This window comes from Anarhichas minor, unplaced genomic scaffold (assembly GCF_050575085.1).
Source record: "Anarhichas minor isolate MPS153535 unplaced genomic scaffold, ASM5057508v1 ptg000040l, whole genome shotgun sequence".
NCBI lineage: Eukaryota > Metazoa > Chordata > Actinopteri > Perciformes > Anarhichadidae > Anarhichas > Anarhichas minor.
Genome location: NW_027466486.1, coordinates 2,068,057 through 2,086,637, shown reverse-complemented (window position 1 = coordinate 2,086,637; position 18,581 = coordinate 2,068,057). Strand labels below are relative to the sequence as shown.

At 40.1% G+C, this 18,581-nt stretch overlaps 3 protein-coding genes across 3 annotated transcripts; 1 reads left to right on the top strand and 2 right to left on the bottom strand.

The window, feature by feature from the left end:
* Positions 1 to 133: 133 nt before the first annotated feature.
* Positions 134 to 5,836, bottom strand: l2hgdh (L-2-hydroxyglutarate dehydrogenase). The gene is made up of 10 exons (XM_076108602.1): positions 5,625 to 5,836; positions 4,294 to 4,409; positions 3,763 to 3,914; positions 3,500 to 3,631; positions 3,249 to 3,411; positions 3,116 to 3,150; positions 2,864 to 3,031; positions 1,920 to 2,077; positions 1,632 to 1,763; positions 134 to 1,471 (listed from the first exon to the last, which is right to left on the bottom strand). The coding sequence occupies exons 1-10, from the start codon at positions 5,702 to 5,704 to the stop codon at positions 1,276 to 1,278; spliced, it is 1,332 nt and encodes a 443-aa protein (XP_075964717.1). The 5' UTR covers positions 5,705 to 5,836; the 3' UTR covers positions 134 to 1,275.
* A 31-nt stretch (positions 5,837 to 5,867) lies between these two features.
* dmac2l (distal membrane arm assembly component 2 like) lies at positions 5,868 to 9,438 on the top strand. Its single transcript, XM_076108608.1, has 5 exons — positions 5,868 to 5,992; positions 6,102 to 6,198; positions 7,129 to 7,337; positions 8,528 to 8,699; positions 8,818 to 9,438. Exons 2-5 carry the CDS (start codon positions 6,104 to 6,106, stop codon positions 8,930 to 8,932), a joined length of 591 nt encoding a protein of 196 aa, XP_075964723.1. The 5' UTR covers positions 5,868 to 5,992; positions 6,102 to 6,103; the 3' UTR covers positions 8,933 to 9,438.
* Positions 9,094 to 18,496, bottom strand: cdkl1 (cyclin dependent kinase like 1 (CDC2 related kinase)). The gene is made up of 10 exons (XM_076108605.1): positions 17,868 to 18,496; positions 16,840 to 17,090; positions 15,294 to 15,415; positions 13,144 to 13,216; positions 12,695 to 12,785; positions 11,635 to 11,835; positions 11,174 to 11,256; positions 10,895 to 10,951; positions 10,356 to 10,517; positions 9,094 to 9,967 (listed from the first exon to the last, which is right to left on the bottom strand). The coding sequence occupies exons 2-10, from the start codon at positions 17,005 to 17,007 to the stop codon at positions 9,866 to 9,868; spliced, it is 1,059 nt and encodes a 352-aa protein (XP_075964720.1). The 5' UTR covers positions 17,008 to 17,090; positions 17,868 to 18,496; the 3' UTR covers positions 9,094 to 9,865.
* Between the last annotated feature and the right edge of the window lie 85 nt (positions 18,497 to 18,581).

The window sequence follows — 18,581 nt, the reverse complement described above, 5'->3', positions numbered from 1 at the left end:
TGTCTCATTACATAGTGAGAGTCCCACAGTGTAGACAGAAGATTAATAGTGTTAAGAATAAAGATATATTATATAATCAACCAAGGCTTTCCTGGCGTCACAGTTTACAAAAAACACAGTTGAAACAAATTAATTTAGATGCAAAAAATATACTTTATTTCCACCATTTCACTATAATTTCAATAAAAACAATTAGCTTTAGCAATACCATGAATTTAATACATGTTTTGAGTTTACATTGTGGCTCTTACAGAATGTTTGTTGCTGTGATTCCGCCTCCTTGTGGGCAAATTGAATAAGTGCTTCTAATCAGGAATTAATGGCACTTCTTTAATCAAACAGTACCAAAAAGGTACAACCTTGAAGTATTCGGGACAACAAAAATCTCAATAAAGTTTTCTATTCACTATTTCACCTTTTACATTGGAATAAGAAACTGTGCTAATAATCCCCTCTTTGGCAATATTTGAAAGTCAAATGGTACAAAGCACAAACATTGGTACGTTTGCTATTCAAAAATATGTATTCATGATAAACAAAAATACTTTAACATTCATTTGTTAATATAAGCCATGTAATAACAGCTGTTTTATAGGCTCATAATCTGGACACATTTGAGCAATATGTGAAGCTATAAAATAAAGAGCAGCACCCAGAAATCAGCACCCACACGCACAAACAACATCTACGTGTTCTCAGTTTACATCAATGTAAATGGGAAATACTGAAGTATTTGCTGTCGATTTGATTTCAAATTGTTTTTTAATGTTTAAATTATTTGGCAGACAAAACTGTCCGAAGTCCAAAAAAATAACAGATTCCTTCATAAATTACGTGCTCGGAGATTCAACTTTCTCAGACTGAACTATCAAAGATACTCATCTTTTTAGTTATTGATAAAATATTCTATTTTTGGGAACACATTTAAAATCTGTAAAAAGGGTTATCTTCACATTACAAACAGTATGTTGAAAATATAATTGTAACTGATTCTTTTTTGCATAAAAAATATTTTACGATGCATTTCTTTAAACAGTAACGTAGTGCAGAAAAAAGTGATTTTATTACTTAAAATGTGGTGGCATGAAAATAAGAATGCAACTTAAAAACAGCACTAAGTAAAATATAACTTAAAAATGTAATCAAGCCAAAGTTATGTTACTTTTTAAGGCTTGACCTGAAATATAATGTCTCCATGATGACAGTGACGCTGAGGCAGTGGCAGCTTGATACAGGACAGTTTCTCATTTTTCCTTCTGCGATCGCCGTGTTGCTCTACAGCGCGAAGCGACTCTCCACCTCGTCTGCAACCATTTCGGCGATGGCGAGGGAGGAGGTGGCCGCCGGCGAGGGAGCGTTACGCACATGGAGCACCCGGCTGCCCACGTCCCCGACGCCGCCGTCAAACACAAAGTCGTCCACGAGGTTTCCGTCTCGGTCGAGAGCCTGAGCTCGAACTCCTGCAGGACCCCTGCAGAGCAAACAACCAGGGTTACAGAAAAAACGCATTGTAATCATATCATTCATCCTCTTACTTGTGCTGGTAAACCATCACTGACTAATTTTACATTACGTGCACCTGGTAACAAACAACTGATACATATTTTTTAGGTCTTGCATTATTGCTCTACCTGAGCACGTCGCTCAGCGAGAGTTCAGGGATGTACTTCTGCAGGATTTTAACCTGCGCACCAATGAAAATCCCTCTATACATTTCTCCAATCCCGTAACTTAAGTTCTTCATTACCAGCCTCTGAAGGCCCCTGCAGGATAAAAATACAAAGATTAAACACTCAGTTATCACCCACTATGCAGCATTTCAATTAGATGATTTCAGAATCTGTGTCTCTTTTCAAAATACAGCTCCAGGACACAACACAAAAGACTGAAATAAGATCAGATAAAGTTCTCTGTGGTACCTGAATAAGAGTGAATCTGCAAAGTCTCGAACATTGAAGTCATACACCTTGTAGCCCTCCCTTTTGAAGGCGAGGACTGCGTTGGGGCCGAGCCAAACACTTCCATCCATCCTCGGGGTGAAGTGAACTCCAAGGAAGGGGAAACGAGGGTCGGGGACCTAAACGTAAATAGTTTACAGAAACAAAATGAACATTAAAACCCTCATCAGGAGCAGATCGAGGTGATAGGAAACTAACATCTAACAAACAGCAGATGTGCCAGCTGATTGCTCAGTTGCTTCAATTAGTCTGTCTGTCAAATTTTACATGGACACATAAACACGCAACGCTCTCAACGTCATGTAAACAACTTCAGTTCTTAGTTACCTCTCCCTGCTTCTGATGATGATCTTAAAGTAAAAGCTTGAATGTTTTTAGTAACTCTACTCTTATAAGAGCAGTATTATCTAATATTTTATAAATCTCTGTAGGTGAAGTTCTATTTGCTGAAGCTTGCTGCGACGCCTGAGGTCTGGATTTGTTGAGTTCTTGAACCTTGAAGGGATTTTATCTGCAGCCTCAGGTTTGGGATGACCTTACACATCTTTAACACACATTAGGGGGAATCCCAACGTTATAACTGGCAGAGAATGGATGCTAATTCCAGACAAAGCTGGACTCAACATACAAATAATGGAAAAAACAAAACAAATAGAAAGGCTGCTGCTTTCGGATCTCAAGTTACATGATTCCTCGGTTGTGAATTCCGACAAACTTCTCAAGAAGAACTCAAAGAACCATTACTTTCTGCCACTTGGGGCCGCTACAGTTTGAAGTCACATAGCACAGCTGTGAGGGAGCAGAGATATTACACAGTACTGGAATGTGTTGAGAAACATCTGCAGATCACAGGACTCCTGTGGATTACATAAAGAGTTGGGCATGTGGTTCTTCAACAGACTTACAGGATAGATATTCCCTTTGACCAGATAGTGTTTCTCTGGCTTCAACACCAAATAATCTCCTCTGAAGGGGACGATCCGAGGCTCCCGACTGCATCCTGATATCTGAGACAGGCGGTCAGAGTACAGGCCGCCACAGGTCAGGACGTAACGGCACCGCACCTCGTTACCCTGCAGAAACAACACCATGCAAACGATGGAATCAATAGAACACAATCTAAAACGTTGTGACGCTTCTATCTGCTCGCGTCTTACCTTTTTGTCTCGGATTGCAATTGGATATTTCATTCCTGCAAATAAACAACAACAAAAAAGATGCATATTGAGTTGAACTTTAAATAACTCCACAGCTCTTGTTTAATCGTGACTGTGTTGCCACATTTATTACCTTCAGTACTCCCAGCTGGGCTCTCCGTGACCATGGAAATGTCATTGACCTCAGATTCAGTAACCACCGTGCCGCCTGCCTCCTCAAAGTCTTGCCCGTACCGGAGAGCCACCATCCTCCAGTCCACAATGCCGGTGTAGGGCGAGTCCAAGGCCATTATGCCCTGCAAGCACGACGTATAGACAGACTATAGACCGTCGCAGCCATCTTTTATTTCGTAGGAACCACGACAGCGTCTCTGAGACTCTTACCCTGCAGAACGGCTCCCGCTCTCGGATTCCCTTGGCGTCGACAATAGTGAGGTCACGCACGTTGTTCTTCATGCCGCGCTCATATAGAGCTTGCAGTCTTGGTATCTCCTCCTGCTCCAAAGCCACGATAAGCTGCAGAAACACACAGATCAATACCGAGATAGACACAACAAACAGCAGCTCCTACCAACAGGGTGTGTATTACATGCGTATTGTAATGTTATGTGGTCGGAGTTTCATCTGGTTAAAATGCTAAGAGGGACCTTTCCACATTTCTTGTAAGGGAGTCCTTTCTTGTCGCAGTACTCGTAGGCTAAAGTGGCTCCTCGCACACACAGACGGGCCTTCAGCGACCCCGGCGTGTAGTAGATCCCGCTGTGAATGACTCCACTGTTGTGCCCACTCTGGTGCACAGCTGGGAGACAGAAAGTGACCGAAAAAATAAGAGGAATAGGAACAAGAAGAAGAAGAAGAAGAAGAAGGACAGAAATATCATCAGGCTTATCCACTGTGTTTCATCAACCTCGATATTCAATATATTCAAGGAAGCTTAGAATAGACGTGCTTTGTTCCTGTTTCAAGAGAAACTAACATTATTTTGGACTAAAGTTCTCAGTTTACAACTCACATTTTTCTCACATTCATTCTTCGGTTTCAGATCAATGCAACACAAACTGTGTCACTTTCCAAATACTCACTGACTTCACTGGTTTAAAATCACTGCAAAACATTTTTGCTCTTTACAAAGTTGATGTCTTCCTTCACAACAACAACTTTCAAGACTCTCCACCCACCGAGCTCTTTTTCTTTCTCCAGCAGGACGAAGCTGAGGGACGGGTGTCGCAGAATTAGCTCTCTGACTGTTGCGAGGCCGACGATGCCGGCCCCCACCACGGCCACATCATAGGTGCTGAAATACAGACGACAGCGGAGGTCACTCACAGTTCCAATTTGAAATGGTTACTGATAAAGAAGCCAGCTTTAGAGGTTGCAAAATGTAGAAACCACTACAGAATATTTAGGTCACTGGTTCAAAGTCCAAGTGCGCATGACTGTATTAGGAGCCGATGGACCTTTGAGACTGATCACCATAGTGTTGCAGTTCACAGACTATTTGCATCTATAAAGTCAATATCCACCTCTGTCACATCAAGCAAATCTCTTCACAAACCTAAATACCACAAACGTCTGTCTCGTGGGTGAGTTTAGAGTGTAAACAGCAGTTTGTGGATATCAAACATGTCCACAGTTCACCACAAGATGTCAAATAAGGAAGCATTTGCAAAAAAGAGTCGGAAGAACACAATGTTCAAGTTTGCTAGAACATTATGAATGTCCACACTGGGAGAAGGGAACATCTTGTTTTCATTTCTGTAAACTGGAGCCAGGCAAAAACGTTTTAACGCTTCACAAGGGAGAGGAACCGATAAAAGTGAAGAAGAAAACATATTTGGCAGCGTCTTATCCGTGTCTGTGAATGTAATCTGTGATATCTTGCTGGACTCATTTAACCTCGAGGACAAGTCAGCCAATTGTTACGAAACATCTCAAATTCACAGTTTACTTGAAGCACACTGGAGAGGGGTTACATAAGAGGGGGGCCACTCCTCCTGTAGCAGAGTCAGTGTCTAATAGGAAACACAGGCCTGTCTAAAAGAACAGCTCACACAAAACTAGTGACTGACAGCTGGAATTCTGAAGATAAAGGTCAGACTACAGGTGCTTTGACAAGTTTGACAAGTTTAAAAAAGGTATGCAAATGTGGATGGAGCTGCAATGGTGGAGGGGGGGGGGGGGAGGGGGGGGGGGGGTGCAGACAAAACTGCAGACAAAACATGTTATGTGTGCATAAACAATGTGGTGGCGGGTGGTGTGGATGTCAGAGGTTCTGCAGAGAACGCTATGTAATCTGGTTCTCCGTGCAGAACGTCCTTGGCAATGACTGGGATCAACTCAAAGTTAGTTACCCAAGCCCCTTTTGCTTAACTTATCGGCCTGCTAGTGAGTGAAATTAACCCCAGTTAACATGTAGGTCTATTCACTTTAACTCCTCTCGTGTGTCTGAAACACCACACACAGTGTGAGCAGTAGCATGCTTTCATTTTCTCTGTAATGTGAGACTTACCTGTGCAGCCGTCTCGTGGTAATAATGTCCTTTATCGGCTGTGCAGCCTTCAAAGTCGCCCCGCCGAGTGTCCGGATCATTGTCGCCGCGTTTAAAAGAAACCTCACACTCGCTGCTTCATCGTGCAAATGTCAGAAATACTTCCTTGAGCTGTGTTTCGTGTGTTTCCTCCTCCCTGTTGCTGCTGCTAACCTACCATCCTGCTGCTCCATCGTATAACATATAAAATTAACCGAGACGTGACCGCGCCCCCCTGTGACGCTCCGGTCCAGCCAATGAGAGGGCGCGTCTTCCCTTACGTCACCAGGTTAAAGGCTACAGCGATGGACGCGTCTCACATGTAAACAGACCAGCTCGTTGGAGGGCAGGTGAGATTATTTTATCTGATTCCGCTGCGTCGCAGTTGTTTTTTTGACCGACTCAAATAGCAGTTTAAAGTAATATAACAGTAGTATGATGGTGTCATGTATTTTTCAGATATGAGGCTTCTATCGAGGGCAGTGCGGTCTGCTGTGGGTCAGAGGGAGTGGAGCCGCAGACACTTCTGGGGCTGGCTCAATGCGGTCTTCAACAAGTGAGACAACATTGTTAATGGATAATGGTATAAGTTAGCTACGTGTGCTGCTAATGGCTGCACAGCAATGCATGGACAGACATGTTCATAACAGTCTATACATTGACAAAGCACTCCACACACACACCTCATCTAACACAAACACACACATATATAAACCGGGTCACATTTCTTTATACATATGTTTATATGTAATATACGCTTTGCAGTCAGTTGCCAGTATGTTATGCACACGTAGCTAAAGTCTAAACGGTCCTGTAATACATCTGCCTTCATGAAGGTTGTAATGTTCAGTTTGTTGAACTCACTGATCATTTGGAGGCTTTTTAATTCATTAAAACTGTGTTTTAATGAATTTTGATCTGTTGTACAACCCATTTATATCAATAAGGGTGCAGACGTTTTATTTGTTTTTAGTAATTATGAGAATATTTCATTTAGACTGTATTTTGTATGTATTCAAATTACAAAATACTTTGAAAATCAAGATTATCTCAATATTGATAGATGCTTTACAGGCATTTTGTTTTGCTAAATAGCCATTAATTATACGGGTGTGATACAGTAGTCGATACATTAATCATTTGACTCTGCAAAATGGTCAGGAATAAATGTACAACCATACCACTGTGTGTTGCCTTTACAACCAGCAAATGACATTCAGGTTATAATGCAACATTATTATAAACTAATGCCATTTCTATGTATTTTTATACTTTTAAGTATTCTGGTCAAAAAACAAGCAAATCCTCACATTGACGAAGTTACAACCAGCCATGATGGTATTTTACTTGATAAATAAACAAATAGTGGGCGATTTGCTTATTTTTTAACAGTGCAACCCTCTAGTCCTCTCTTGTGTGACCCATCACTTTACGTGTCATGAACTTCTTTCGTACTTTGAGTGTTAGTGGTGTTCTTCACATTCAGGGTGGACTACGAAAGGATCAAAGCTGTTGGTCCGGACCGAGCCGCAGCGGAGTGGCTGCTGAGATGTGGCGCCAAAGTGAGGTTTCAAGGTTTCGATCGCTGGCAACACGACTACAACGGACTGCCAACTGGGCCTCTGGGCAGATACAAGATCCAGGCGATAGACGCCACTGAATCCTGCATCATGTACAGAGGGTTTGACCACCTGGGTCAGTGTTACAGTGTGCAGAATATTGTTTCCATTTCCCTCCACATAGTCATAGATTTAACAAGAGAAATTAATGGAAAGATGAAAAATGAAGAGAAAACTTTGCTATTCTTAGATCCTCGCCACTAATAGGACAAAAAAGGGCCATATTCTTAACTAAATACGAAGGGTTTATCATCTTTACTGTTGATGTCACACAGATTCAACTTTTCAGGCTCATCTTAAAGTTACATTGTCAGATTTAGATCAACTTTAAGCAGTTTGGCTAGAGATCCACTTCCTGAGTCAGATACTTTACCCGGGCTGGTCTGTGCATTTAGCCTAGTCAGCATCTTAACATGAAACCATTAACAAACTAAAAGATTTTAACCTAATAAGTATTTAAGAGCCTGTTTGACAAAATATACGTAAGAGATTAGAGGGGACTGACTGTTAGCATGTCATATTTTGTGAATTAGCATGCTATCAGCTAGCATGCAGGCAGGTTGCAGTAACTTGTTTACATTTACCAATTCAGTATAACATGCTAACTTTAGCATCTATGCTAACACTCTGTTACTCTTTAAAAAAATAGAGCTGGCTGTCAGATTCTGTCATTTTTTTATGGTTTAAAATTAAGAATAATTTTTTTATACTCGTGCCTAACAGTGGCTTTACCTGAGTTCCGATATGACACAACATACTGTTTTCTGATACCTTATTTTAAGATATAGTATCAGAATATTTATCTACAAAATCATGATTTGACCAAAGAATAAGCAAACAACCATGTGACCAAACATTTGAGGCCAGCTTTCGATTCTTTCTTTGGTCAGAACCAAAACAGTATTAAATTTCGATACCCGGGCCAATCAGTGTTGGATTACCAGACTAAAGAGCCTGCTCAAATCAAAGGTTAAAGCCGGGCTCAGAAAGTGTAAATGTTGCATTAACTATGTTAACATGAGCTTGACCTGAAAGTGATTCCCCTCTTTGATAACAAGAAAGGAAAGGCGAAAGGACAGTGCATCTCTCAGAGACTGATTATCCAAAAGTGACGCAAGGGATTGTTCTACACCGTCGCTGACGACACTCACTTTGGTGCCAGAGTCCACGCAGAGTTATTTTAGTGAAGTCTCTTCTCTCTCTGCCTCTGTTAATGTAATCAGTAAAGAGTGTGCTGATCTTGCGTTTTTTTTTTTTTTTCTCTAGATGGTTTGAAACACGTGGAGGAAATAAAGTTCAACAAGTGCATCTACATCGAGGACACCTGCCTGGAGAGGCTGAGCTCGGTAGAGAATCTGCAGGAGAGTTTGCACATGATGGAGGTGGTGTCGTGTGGCAATGTGACCGACAAGGGCCTCGTCGCCCTGCACAAACTCCGGTGAGTCTTCACCATCTAAAAAGAGGCCAATTAAACATGTTCCGTTTCTCTGTAGCAAAATGTTTTTCAATGGAATCTATTTTGTTGGTTTAGTAACGAATACTTTAATTCCACACAGGAATCTGGAGCGTCTGTTTCTCAGCGATCTTCCGGGGATCAGAGACAGACAGACGACAGTTGACAGACTACAGACGGCACTCCCACGTCTGGACCTATCACTTGACCTGGACTGATTGAGAAACAACCCCCCCAGTTAGTCATAATCGTAAAATATGGACGCCTTTTTCAAAAGGCCAAGGGTCTGGAGGGCTTGTATTGTCCAGCATGTGTTATTTCATTAAGTCGTTCAGCTTGAGATAATCAAGCTTTACTGAAGAAAGAGTCCGGCAAATAGGAAAGTTAAAGCACTTTATATTGTTGACAGCAGTTTTTCTCGATAACTTGAACTATTCTTCAGTTTATTATATTTTCAACATTCAAGGTATTAAAGTTACTTTGTATGTGGGTTCAAAGAGAAACTATTTGTGAAAATGCAAAGGACTTTGAGCCTTTTAAAACATTTCTCTTTAGATTAATTTGGCATTTATACAATATCTGAGGACAGACAGATGGCTGTGAACACCCTTAGCACCAAAGTTCCAGAGATAAGAGTACAATGTGTGTATTGTTACCGAGTTATGCTAGTAAATGTGGTTAAAGGAATATTCACTCCTGACGTCAATAAATAGTTTCAGAAATGCTCACGAGTCAATGTTCGTGTCCTACATTGTAACTTACTCGAGACATAAAACTCACTACCAAAAACATGTCACACTCTTTAAATAGTTCATCGTTATATAAAAAATACATTTGGCAAACCAGGCAGTACGTCGTAGTTTTACCGTCAGTCTACTCGGCGACTACGAGCAGAGCAGCACATCACTCCTTGTCTTTATAAAAATCAGCTTGAAACGCAGGCAACATACATAAACCAACATGTGTTGGGACATAGTGCATAGACTGACATCAGTATCAAGAGACACCCGACACCACCCACGGGATAAACAAAAACTTTTTAAAAAGTGGTTGAATCCTCTCCTTTAAAAAACCAAGGTGCTACGAGAATGTGCAGTTCTCAGGGAACGCTGCTTGTTGCCGGTGTTGGGAGGGTTCGATCCAGCTCCAGTTTAGATGTTGGGGAGGTGATAGTTGAATTTGCGGAGGTTGTTGTAGTACTTCTTATTGTCCAAAACTGGGAAGATGCTGCTGCTGGTCAGCTGTGGCAAATACTGCATGGAGGAAATACACAATCGATAAGTATTACTGCTTTCCCACCTGCCTCAGTCCTTTTCTATGAGATTATGTTTTCACCAATGTTCTCAGAGACTCTTAAATGTATTATAATTCAATGGTAAATATGACTATTATTACAAGGTTTCAAGATAATCTGCCAAATTCCATAATTTTGACTTTTGAGAATTGTGGGTGCAATATTGAAGCTTCCGATACCTGATATGTACACATGCATCCATTGCTTATCCCAGAATTTTCTTTCAGAGAAAACAATATTTTGCTTTAGACTGCAGTATTTTAAAAACACCGACATCAGCCCTGAATACGGCAGCTCATTGGTGTTTTAAGTCCAATCATTACTCTCGGTGCCGAAGGGCCACTGACCCCGGGAGGAAGGTGTTTGCGAGGTAAACGTGTCCTCCTGTTGCTGGAGCGGTCTTGCTCTCGAGAGGTGCTGGAGCTCTTCTCTCGCAGGCTGTCGAAGTACGGCTGCTGGAGGAGCTGCTCACAGGTCAGCCGCTCGGACGGGTCCATCCTCAGACAGCCCTAAACCATCAACAGGAGACAGGGGACGCAGTGAGATCTCGTTTTCTCAATGACCAGCGGCTGTCATGAAGGTTTTGTGAAATACAAGTCTGGTTATAGTTAGAATTATGCAAGTAACTAAGCATAATGGAGTATTTACTTTGGTTATTTTGGAACAACTTTGCACAGTTTCTGATTTGTTGTCCTAAAATCATACTTTTTCTGACATACATATTTTTAGAATGATGAAAGAAATCAGTAAAAAAAAATAAAATTAAAAAAATGCACATTTCAGTGGATTAAAATCCAAACTTTAATCTACGAAGCTTGTAATTTGTGTAAAGATTTAGGCAAAAAACAGGAAATAGATTATAATACTGCAGTCGTGACATCGTTACCTTCATGAGACTCAGAGCTTGATGTGAGAGATTTGGATATTTCTGCTCCAGAGGTTCCTACAGAAAGAAAAAAAATACAAAGATACAGTATTTGTTTTGTGATTTTGCTGCTTTTATGTTTATGTTGTAATCCCTCAACTGACTTATTATTTAACATTTGTGTGCTGAGCTAACATTGGAGGAAACGCCCTAAAAACCAAATTTACATAAAGAACCATCAGAATACAGCTAATGTCGATCAATGTATGTCGGCAGATGGGGCACATCTGTGTGTCTCACCTTCTCTTGTGGCTCTGGGATGGAAACTCCACAGAAGAACTGGTTGTTGCTGAAGACCTGCTGGTGTCGAGGGATCAGATCTCCTGCAGAGGACGACAAAGATGAACACACTGTCTCAAATTACTCCCGTGGATGTATTCCAGCTCGGTATTATCATTTGACAAAGAGTTTGTTCTATATTTTACAATTTCATCCTGTCCTGGGAAACATTTCCAACCTCCACCATAAACTTCACAAGAATGTCATGACAGTGGAAAGATGTTTTTCTTTCTTTGTCATGTTTTATTCTCACATACGTGACAATTTATGTCCCGATACTCTGTCAATTACTTTAAAATTGACATATCTAATGTATCTGTTAACATTTGCTCAGTGATAAAATTGCATGCTTTATGTTTTGTGATTGATCGATTGCATAAAAGTGCATTGTGTATATACAGTAAGCGGACCGACTGGTTTACCGAGAGTCTTTCTGATCAGGTACAGCTGATCCATGTCAGACTTCCCGGGCCACAGTGGCATCCCCGACAGCAGCTCGGCGAACACGCAGCCGATCGCCCAAACGTCCACCGGAGGGCCGTACTGAGTGTCTCCCACCAGCAGCTCAGGAGCCCGGTACCAACGAGTCGCCACGTAGTCCGTGTAGTAGTCACATGGGCCGGCTGGAGGCAGGAAACACAGACACACATGACATTAGGTGTGTGTGTGTATTGACCTGACAAACTATTTACCTTTGACATAAGTACTCTGTTTACTTTTGCGTTGAAGATACAAAGATTAGTCTAATATACGGGGTAGTATTTGTTCAGTAGTATACTTTACTTGTACTTTAAGTGTCTCTTAAAGGAAAACCATCATGTACTCAGGACTCCTTGTATCAGGGTACATACGACTAAGCAGTTAAACCTACGAGCAATTTTACCTTTGCACATTGTTACGTTTGAATATTTCTCTCTGGCTTGGAGAAGTTAAACTATATTCTTAGAAAAAGAAAGGACAGTAAAAAAACTAAAACAAAAAACCACATTTTCGTTTAAATATCTTGTTTTTTCTTTCTATGTTTTGAATCATCTTGTGACCCCTCATATTTATCTTGGGGAGAAACAACTGCTCCAAGTTATTCTTATTTCTTTCATCAGAGAGAGTTGTTAAATTGTAACGAGACTGAGTTTGATCCACTTTTCTATTCTCTTTTGAAGTATGAAGCTCGTCATGATACACAAATATGAATCTAATAACTTTTTTCGATTAGAAAATGTATTTAATAAACCAATATATCACTCTGAGACTCCATCTGCATACAGTGAACAACATGTGTCCAGACAGGCATTTCTAACCAAACAAGAAACTATTTCTTATTAAGAGTCTTATTAACTCTAGTAGAGTAAAACCTTTGCACCTGAAACACAGCGTTTAATGATTGAGGCTTTAAATACCACACAGCCAGCACCACTGAATGCGACACGTAAGTGTCCACCAGGTGGCGCTGTTTGCAAAAGCTTAGCGAGTCTGGAAACTTACTGAGAATCCTTGCAAAGCCAAAGTCACAGAGTTTGATGACTTGGTGTTTGGTGATGAGAATATTTTCCGGCTTGACGTCTCTGTGAATGCACTGCAGGCACAGAAATGGTCAAATTAAATAAACTGAGCGCTGAGACACTTGTGGTTGTGAGATGCGGAGAACAACAGGGGGCCGTGTCAGGAACAGTAAAAGGAGAGAGGGACAGTGCTGTTAAACGGGGGGCCCTTTGTAGCATTTGTTGTGTCTAGGTGATACATTAACTGCTGCTCAGCCAAGGGGAAGGAATTCTTGTGATAAAAAGAGCCATAAAGCAGAGGGCTCGGTGGCAGGACACCAGAGGAATTACAAAAACAAGCTGAAGGCAAGCTTTGACAACTGAAACACACACGAAGCTTCATGAAGAGACGGGTACGAGTAGAAATAGACGGGAACGAGTCAAGTTACTTACATTTTGTTTGTGAAAGAAGTTGACAGCTTGAAGTGTCTGCCAGGTTATACTTTTTACAAGGTGCTCCGGGACTCTGGAAGACAAGAAGGAAGTCGACATTTAATTAACCACTTAGCTGATCAATAGAAAATACAGGTTTCAAACTCAGTATTGACTTTGGAAATAGTAGCTTGACAAAAAGATCCACCGCCTGGAACCTTTCCAACGGATTATTCTCCTCAACTGACAACCGAGCAGACGCTCTCTATTGATGAAGGCCATGAAAGGTGGCTGAAAGCTCCAAAAAATGTCCAGTTAGAGAATCTTGTGCTAAGATTTTTGTTTTTTATCAAACTAAGATTTAAAGGCAGAATGAGTCGGATTATCCTTAAAAAAACAAACAATGTATAGACCAAAATAATCTCTCAATCGTCACTTAACCCCAACAACGTTACTGTCCTTAGATCTAAAAATGATGTTTGTTTGGGTTTCGAGGAACCTTGACAAATGAATCCATCTAATAACAGAAGCATGGATGGAAAGATAACTTCTCAGACGACTTTTGCTGTCATGTCTAATTTTTCAGACATCTGTTCTCCCTCAGACGGCTCTGTGGAGGACAGTGAGCGGTCCTGTTTCCACTGCTCAACACTGAGGCTTTGTTGGCTCAGGGACCGTCATCCATCCGTGTTGCCGGGGAAATGGCTAAATCGAGCCTTGTGACGGGCAATTAATGACAACCTCCGCCCCTTCTCCCCACTTTGTTGTCTCTTCTTTTGAACCCTCTGTGTCCAGGAGGCTACAGGCCAGGACCAGAAGGTGGAAACCAGACAGCGAAAACACTCCGTATAAAATGTGGCCGAGCCTAAAGAGTCCCTGCCGGCAATGCATTCTGGGAGAGCATCACTGTAAACATTCCACAGCGAGCAGGTCAGCTTCCCGAGAGACGAGCGTTGTGCCCGTCAGAGCCGGACAAAGCACAGTGTACGGTGTGGTATAGATGTAAAGTAGAGATAATAGAAAGTACACAGCGCTTTGTTTAATCAAAAGCCACCGTACTCAGATTTATGCTCCCCTTATCTCAGAGTTTATGTCTGTACAGTAAACTGAGCTGTGTGCTCATTTCACAGAAGAAAAAGTCCTTAAATAGCAGAAGATGTTGTTTTTATTGCATTACTAATACACGTTTCTAAAGCTTTTACTGCCGAGCGGTTGAAATCATTAATTCTATATTAGTAGGAATATTTGTTAACACTTCTATGACGTCCGTGTCTATAATGCATTACAAACATTATTTATAATAGTCATTAAATGACTTATCAAGTATCATGATACTTTATAATTGCTGGTCACTCACTTTTACATCGTTTTGTGTTGTTGTTGCGTGATTTAATAATGTTCTTTCACTTTACTTAAAGCAAATAATGACCACTTATAGACTTATAACCAGCTTGTAATGTATTAAATATGTCTGTACCTCAGAAATGTCATTACTTCACATGTGCACCCAATGACCACCTAGAATAATCCCATTATAATGCATTAGACAGGGATTGTGATGCATTTTAAATGAATGTATAGACATGGGAGTCAGACATGGGAGCTACTGAATTTCTTTTTCCAAATATCAATATTAAGTTATTTCTGGAGTGGAATGTAACGAAGTATATTTATTGTCTTCTCATGCATGTTCTTCTTCATATTGTACTTTTTACTCCAATCTATTTATTTCACAGCATTAATTACTTTTCAATCTAAGATATTTGTGCACAAAACAAATACAGCTAAAATGATTAATCGATTAATCTACTGGAAAGAAATTACTTATTTAGTACTTTAACAATTTTGATCAGTTAAGTTATTTTTCATGCAAAAACATTTCATAGTTCCAGCTTCCCAAATGTGAAGGTTTGCTGATTTTCCTTTTCATTATTTTAAATTTACTTTTAATCATTTTGAGGTTTGGACGAATCAAACATTGTGAAGGGGTTTCTTTGGGTTCTGGGTAATTGTGACGGTGTTTCACACTATTTGAGACAATTTCTACTTTTATCATTAAAGTGAACATTAATGCATCGATTATTATAATCCAGTGTTATTATTCTGAAATGGGCCAACATTTGAATGCATGATTTTTACAACGTGGTACTAGTAACAGAAGCCACACCCACCCTTGGGGATGTCGGTCCAGCTCGTTGAGCACCGTGTGGTCGCAGTACTCGAACACGAGGTGAAGCTTACGTTTACGCCGAAACACCTCGATCAGATTCACCAGGTTGGCGTGTTTCAGTTGCTGCAGAGAAACAAAACATAGAAGAAGAAGCATTTCAGAGAATTACAATCACATCCACACAAACTATTAAAGCAGCGAAGCCTGCTGGTTGGAGAGCTGCCCCATCTGTGGTTTGCTCTTATCAAACACTAAACTCTTAACAGATGGTAATAAACATGCTGCTGCCCCTGACAACCTGTCCCCATCCTGTCCTATTTAAGAGCTCCTGGTGTCCAGCGGGCCACTAACACTCCCACCCAGCGCATGACTAATTAAACCACCAACAATTGTACAAGTGCATCTTTGATAATCATTAGGCAACATAAAACAAACAGGCTTTAGCCTTTACTTTAATCAAAATGAAAAGGAGACTAAGAACTGACTGTCGCTGATGTTTCTGTTGTTTATTTCTAAGTTGATTAAGACTCTAATCACTTAATTATTTAAGATTAATTCACTAACATGAATATTTATCTTGCATCCAAAGTCTAAACCAGCATTTTATAGCCAAACAGCTAAAAACACACTTTGACAAACCCGAACAATTAACCTGGTGTTTCAGTCTTTTTTCTCATTTCCTGTTAAATTTTACAGACATTTCACTTCCTAATTTAGGTACTTCAGCCGGTCCGGACCCTGCAGGGCTTTTGCTTCGTTTGATTACAACCCTGTAAACCTCTTTTGAGCGCTGCTCTTCTCTCTGTGCAGCAGCTACAAAAATGCTTCCCCTCTGTCTGCAGAATGAACTGCGTGCCGTCCCTCCTGCTGGCCGCTGGCAGAGAGGGACGACACTAAAAACAGGATTTGCATCTTTAAAAAGGTCAAATATATAAAATGTCAAAATAAAGTATTGCAGGTTTTTGTTTGGCTGTTCGTCATTGTATTGAATGTCCAGAGTAGAATATACCGTAGAAGGCAATAAAAATGATAACAGACCGAACTCTGACAGCAACAAAGAATAAAAGCTTGAAAGGTTAAAGGTCAGCTTCCTTAATAAATACAGACATGATGTGATTTAGATTCATAAAATATTTGTGTTACAGTTTATATTTGGACTAGTTTGCATTAATCTAAAGGATGATAAGAAACTGGGCTGGAAGCAAGAAAAAGGAAAACGAATTAAGGAAAAGCTAGTCGCGACTTTTCGATTAGACTTTTACTATTTATATTTCATCGCTTTTACTTTCAATCCCATAATTCAGAATTATTATATCATAGTTTTTCTCACCATTTCATTATGCTTTACTTAGTATGTCAATATTTTTAGTTTATCTCCAAATTTAACTTACTAAGTCAAAATCTTTGACTTCTTTTATGTCATAATTGTAACATACATTGAACATTTTATCTTTATTAAACCTTTCCAGGCAGAAATGTGCTTCCATTGACCGGTAAACCTGTGAAGGTACAACAAGAGGAAGTTATGGATATTAATGTGCCGTCACCTTGAGCATCCTGATCTCCCTCAGTGCAATCTTTTTGATAATCGGATCGTCCTCCGACTCCACAAACTTCTTGATGGCGACGATCTGCCCGTTGTCTTTGTTTCTGCACTTGAAGACGACGCCGTAGGAGCCCTCTCCGATCTTTCCAATCTTCTCGTACTTCTCCATCCTCAGGCTGGAGCGGCAGACATCCGAAGGTGAAGACACTTTTCCAGGAGGGTCCCAGGAGGCAAGGACGGTCTCTGCAGCCTCTAAAGGGACACAGGAAGGTTCCTCAGCAGGGATGCAGAGAAGAAGAGTGACCACCTGGTGCTTTTATGTCTAGTTCACTCAATTAAAGCTGGAATAAATCCATAATAAGCATCCAAATTGGGTCAAATGAGGGATGGGCGTTTTCTGGAAAAGATAAAATAGATTTTGGTCTACTTTGGTGGCTTTTCATGTCGTGATATCAGACATTTGGATTAATCTCTGCATCATTATAATGAAAAACAGAGCTGATGGCACAGAAACATGCCATGTGTAATTATCTGAATATACTGGAAAGCTCAAAGACATTTTCATGCATTTACTAATTTTCTCAAAACAAATAAACTCAGTGTTTAAGATATCCAAAAATGTTAAGATTAATCTCTGAAACTGCTGCAACAGATAGATTTGAGTGCTTAGAGGCAACACTACACCTGCAACAGCTAGACTGCGTAACGAAAACATTTGCAATGCAAAGTATATTAGGTAATTTCCCTAAAGGGGGATATGGAGCGAAAACAAACAGAGAAAGTGAACAGCCAGGGGAATGAAATCACTTATTTGCACATTAAATCATATTTCTTTGCTGCATGTTTGTAACAGACACTGGAAATGTCTTTGTGATGAAAAAAAAATAGTTACAATCATCTTGCAGCATGAGCAAAGTCTCCCCGTTAAACAAGCTGATCATAACAGTGGTCACATTTCATTATTTATACGAGACATAAGTCTGCAGAATCACTTCCTGTTCGTCATCAAATGCAAATGTACAAACTTACTTTGAGTGAAAATGTTCGCAGATGTTCAGAGTCAGAGAGGAGCTGCTGCTTCTTCCAAACACGACGAGGTGGACGATCACAGCTCGACTGTCTGTAAAGACACGAGAAGCGTCAGGTTTAGAAAGAGTCAAGGCAAATAGAATAAACCAGCACATCCGGCCAAGCCTTTCAAAATAAAACGCAAAATGAGCAAATCCTGCTTTCAAAAATCTCAATTTAAGTAAAAGTTATGCATTGGCTGCATTAATGTGCAGCTGGTAAGCGTGAAACTAGTTTTAATAATTATTTTAAATTCATTTTTACTGGGAAACTTGTTAAAAGCCCTCAGGGATCAATAAAGTTGTATTATATATTACCTTATTTATTTGAATACATCTCATATAATTAATCTCAAATCTGCAAAGTAACCAGTTATCAAATATTTTCTTGAGGGTGAAGAGTGAAATACTTGCATCTGATATAGAGTATGAGAACAGAATAAAGTAGCAGAAAATATACTCAAGTAAAGTACAAGAACCTCAAAATTGTATTTACGAACATTACTTGAGTAAATGTACTTTATTTTCCGCCACTGTTGATTAGTCATTATTTTAAATGGAGTATGTATAATTCAGCACATAACAGGAGAAGTTCAGAAGCTTTAAAATCCCCAAATTAGTAAACTGCTTTTAAAGCATGTTATATCAAAATGAAATGTAAAAGTACACAAAATAT

What these genes read in the sequence shown, in the direction of transcription:
- l2hgdh (XM_076108602.1), bottom strand. Translation starts at nt 5,704, where the DNA reads ATGATCCGGACACTCGGCGGGGCGACTTTGAAGGCTGCACAGCCGATA. An exon ending in TTGCAATCCGAGACAAAAAG is followed by an intron (nt 3,032 to 3,115) that starts GTAAGACGCGAG and finishes TTGTTTCTGCAG; the next exon opens with GGTAACGAGGTGCGGTGCCG. An exon ending in TCAAAGGGAATATCTATCCT is followed by an intron (nt 2,078 to 2,863) that starts GTAAGTCTGTTG and finishes ATTTACGTTTAG; the next exon opens with GTCCCCGACCCTCGTTTCCC.
- dmac2l (XM_076108608.1), top strand. Translation starts at nt 6,104, where the DNA reads ATGAGGCTTCTATCGAGGGCAGTGCGGTCTGCTGTGGGTCAGAGGGAG. An exon ending in CTCAATGCGGTCTTCAACAA is followed by an intron (nt 6,199 to 7,128) that starts GTGAGACAACAT and finishes CTTCACATTCAG; the next exon opens with GGTGGACTACGAAAGGATCA. An exon ending in CAGAGGGTTTGACCACCTGG is followed by an intron (nt 7,338 to 8,527) that starts GTCAGTGTTACA and finishes TTTTTTCTCTAG; the next exon opens with ATGGTTTGAAACACGTGGAG.
- cdkl1 (XM_076108605.1), bottom strand. Translation starts at nt 17,007, where the DNA reads ATGGAGAAGTACGAGAAGATTGGAAAGATCGGAGAGGGCTCCTACGGC. An exon ending in CTGGACCGACATCCCCAAGG is followed by an intron (nt 13,217 to 15,293) that starts GTGGGTGTGGCT and finishes CTTGTCTTCCAG; the next exon opens with AGTCCCGGAGCACCTTGTAA. An exon ending in GCAAACACCTTCCTCCCGGG is followed by an intron (nt 9,968 to 10,355) that starts GTCAGTGGCCCT and finishes TCCTCCATGCAG; the next exon opens with TATTTGCCACAGCTGACCAG.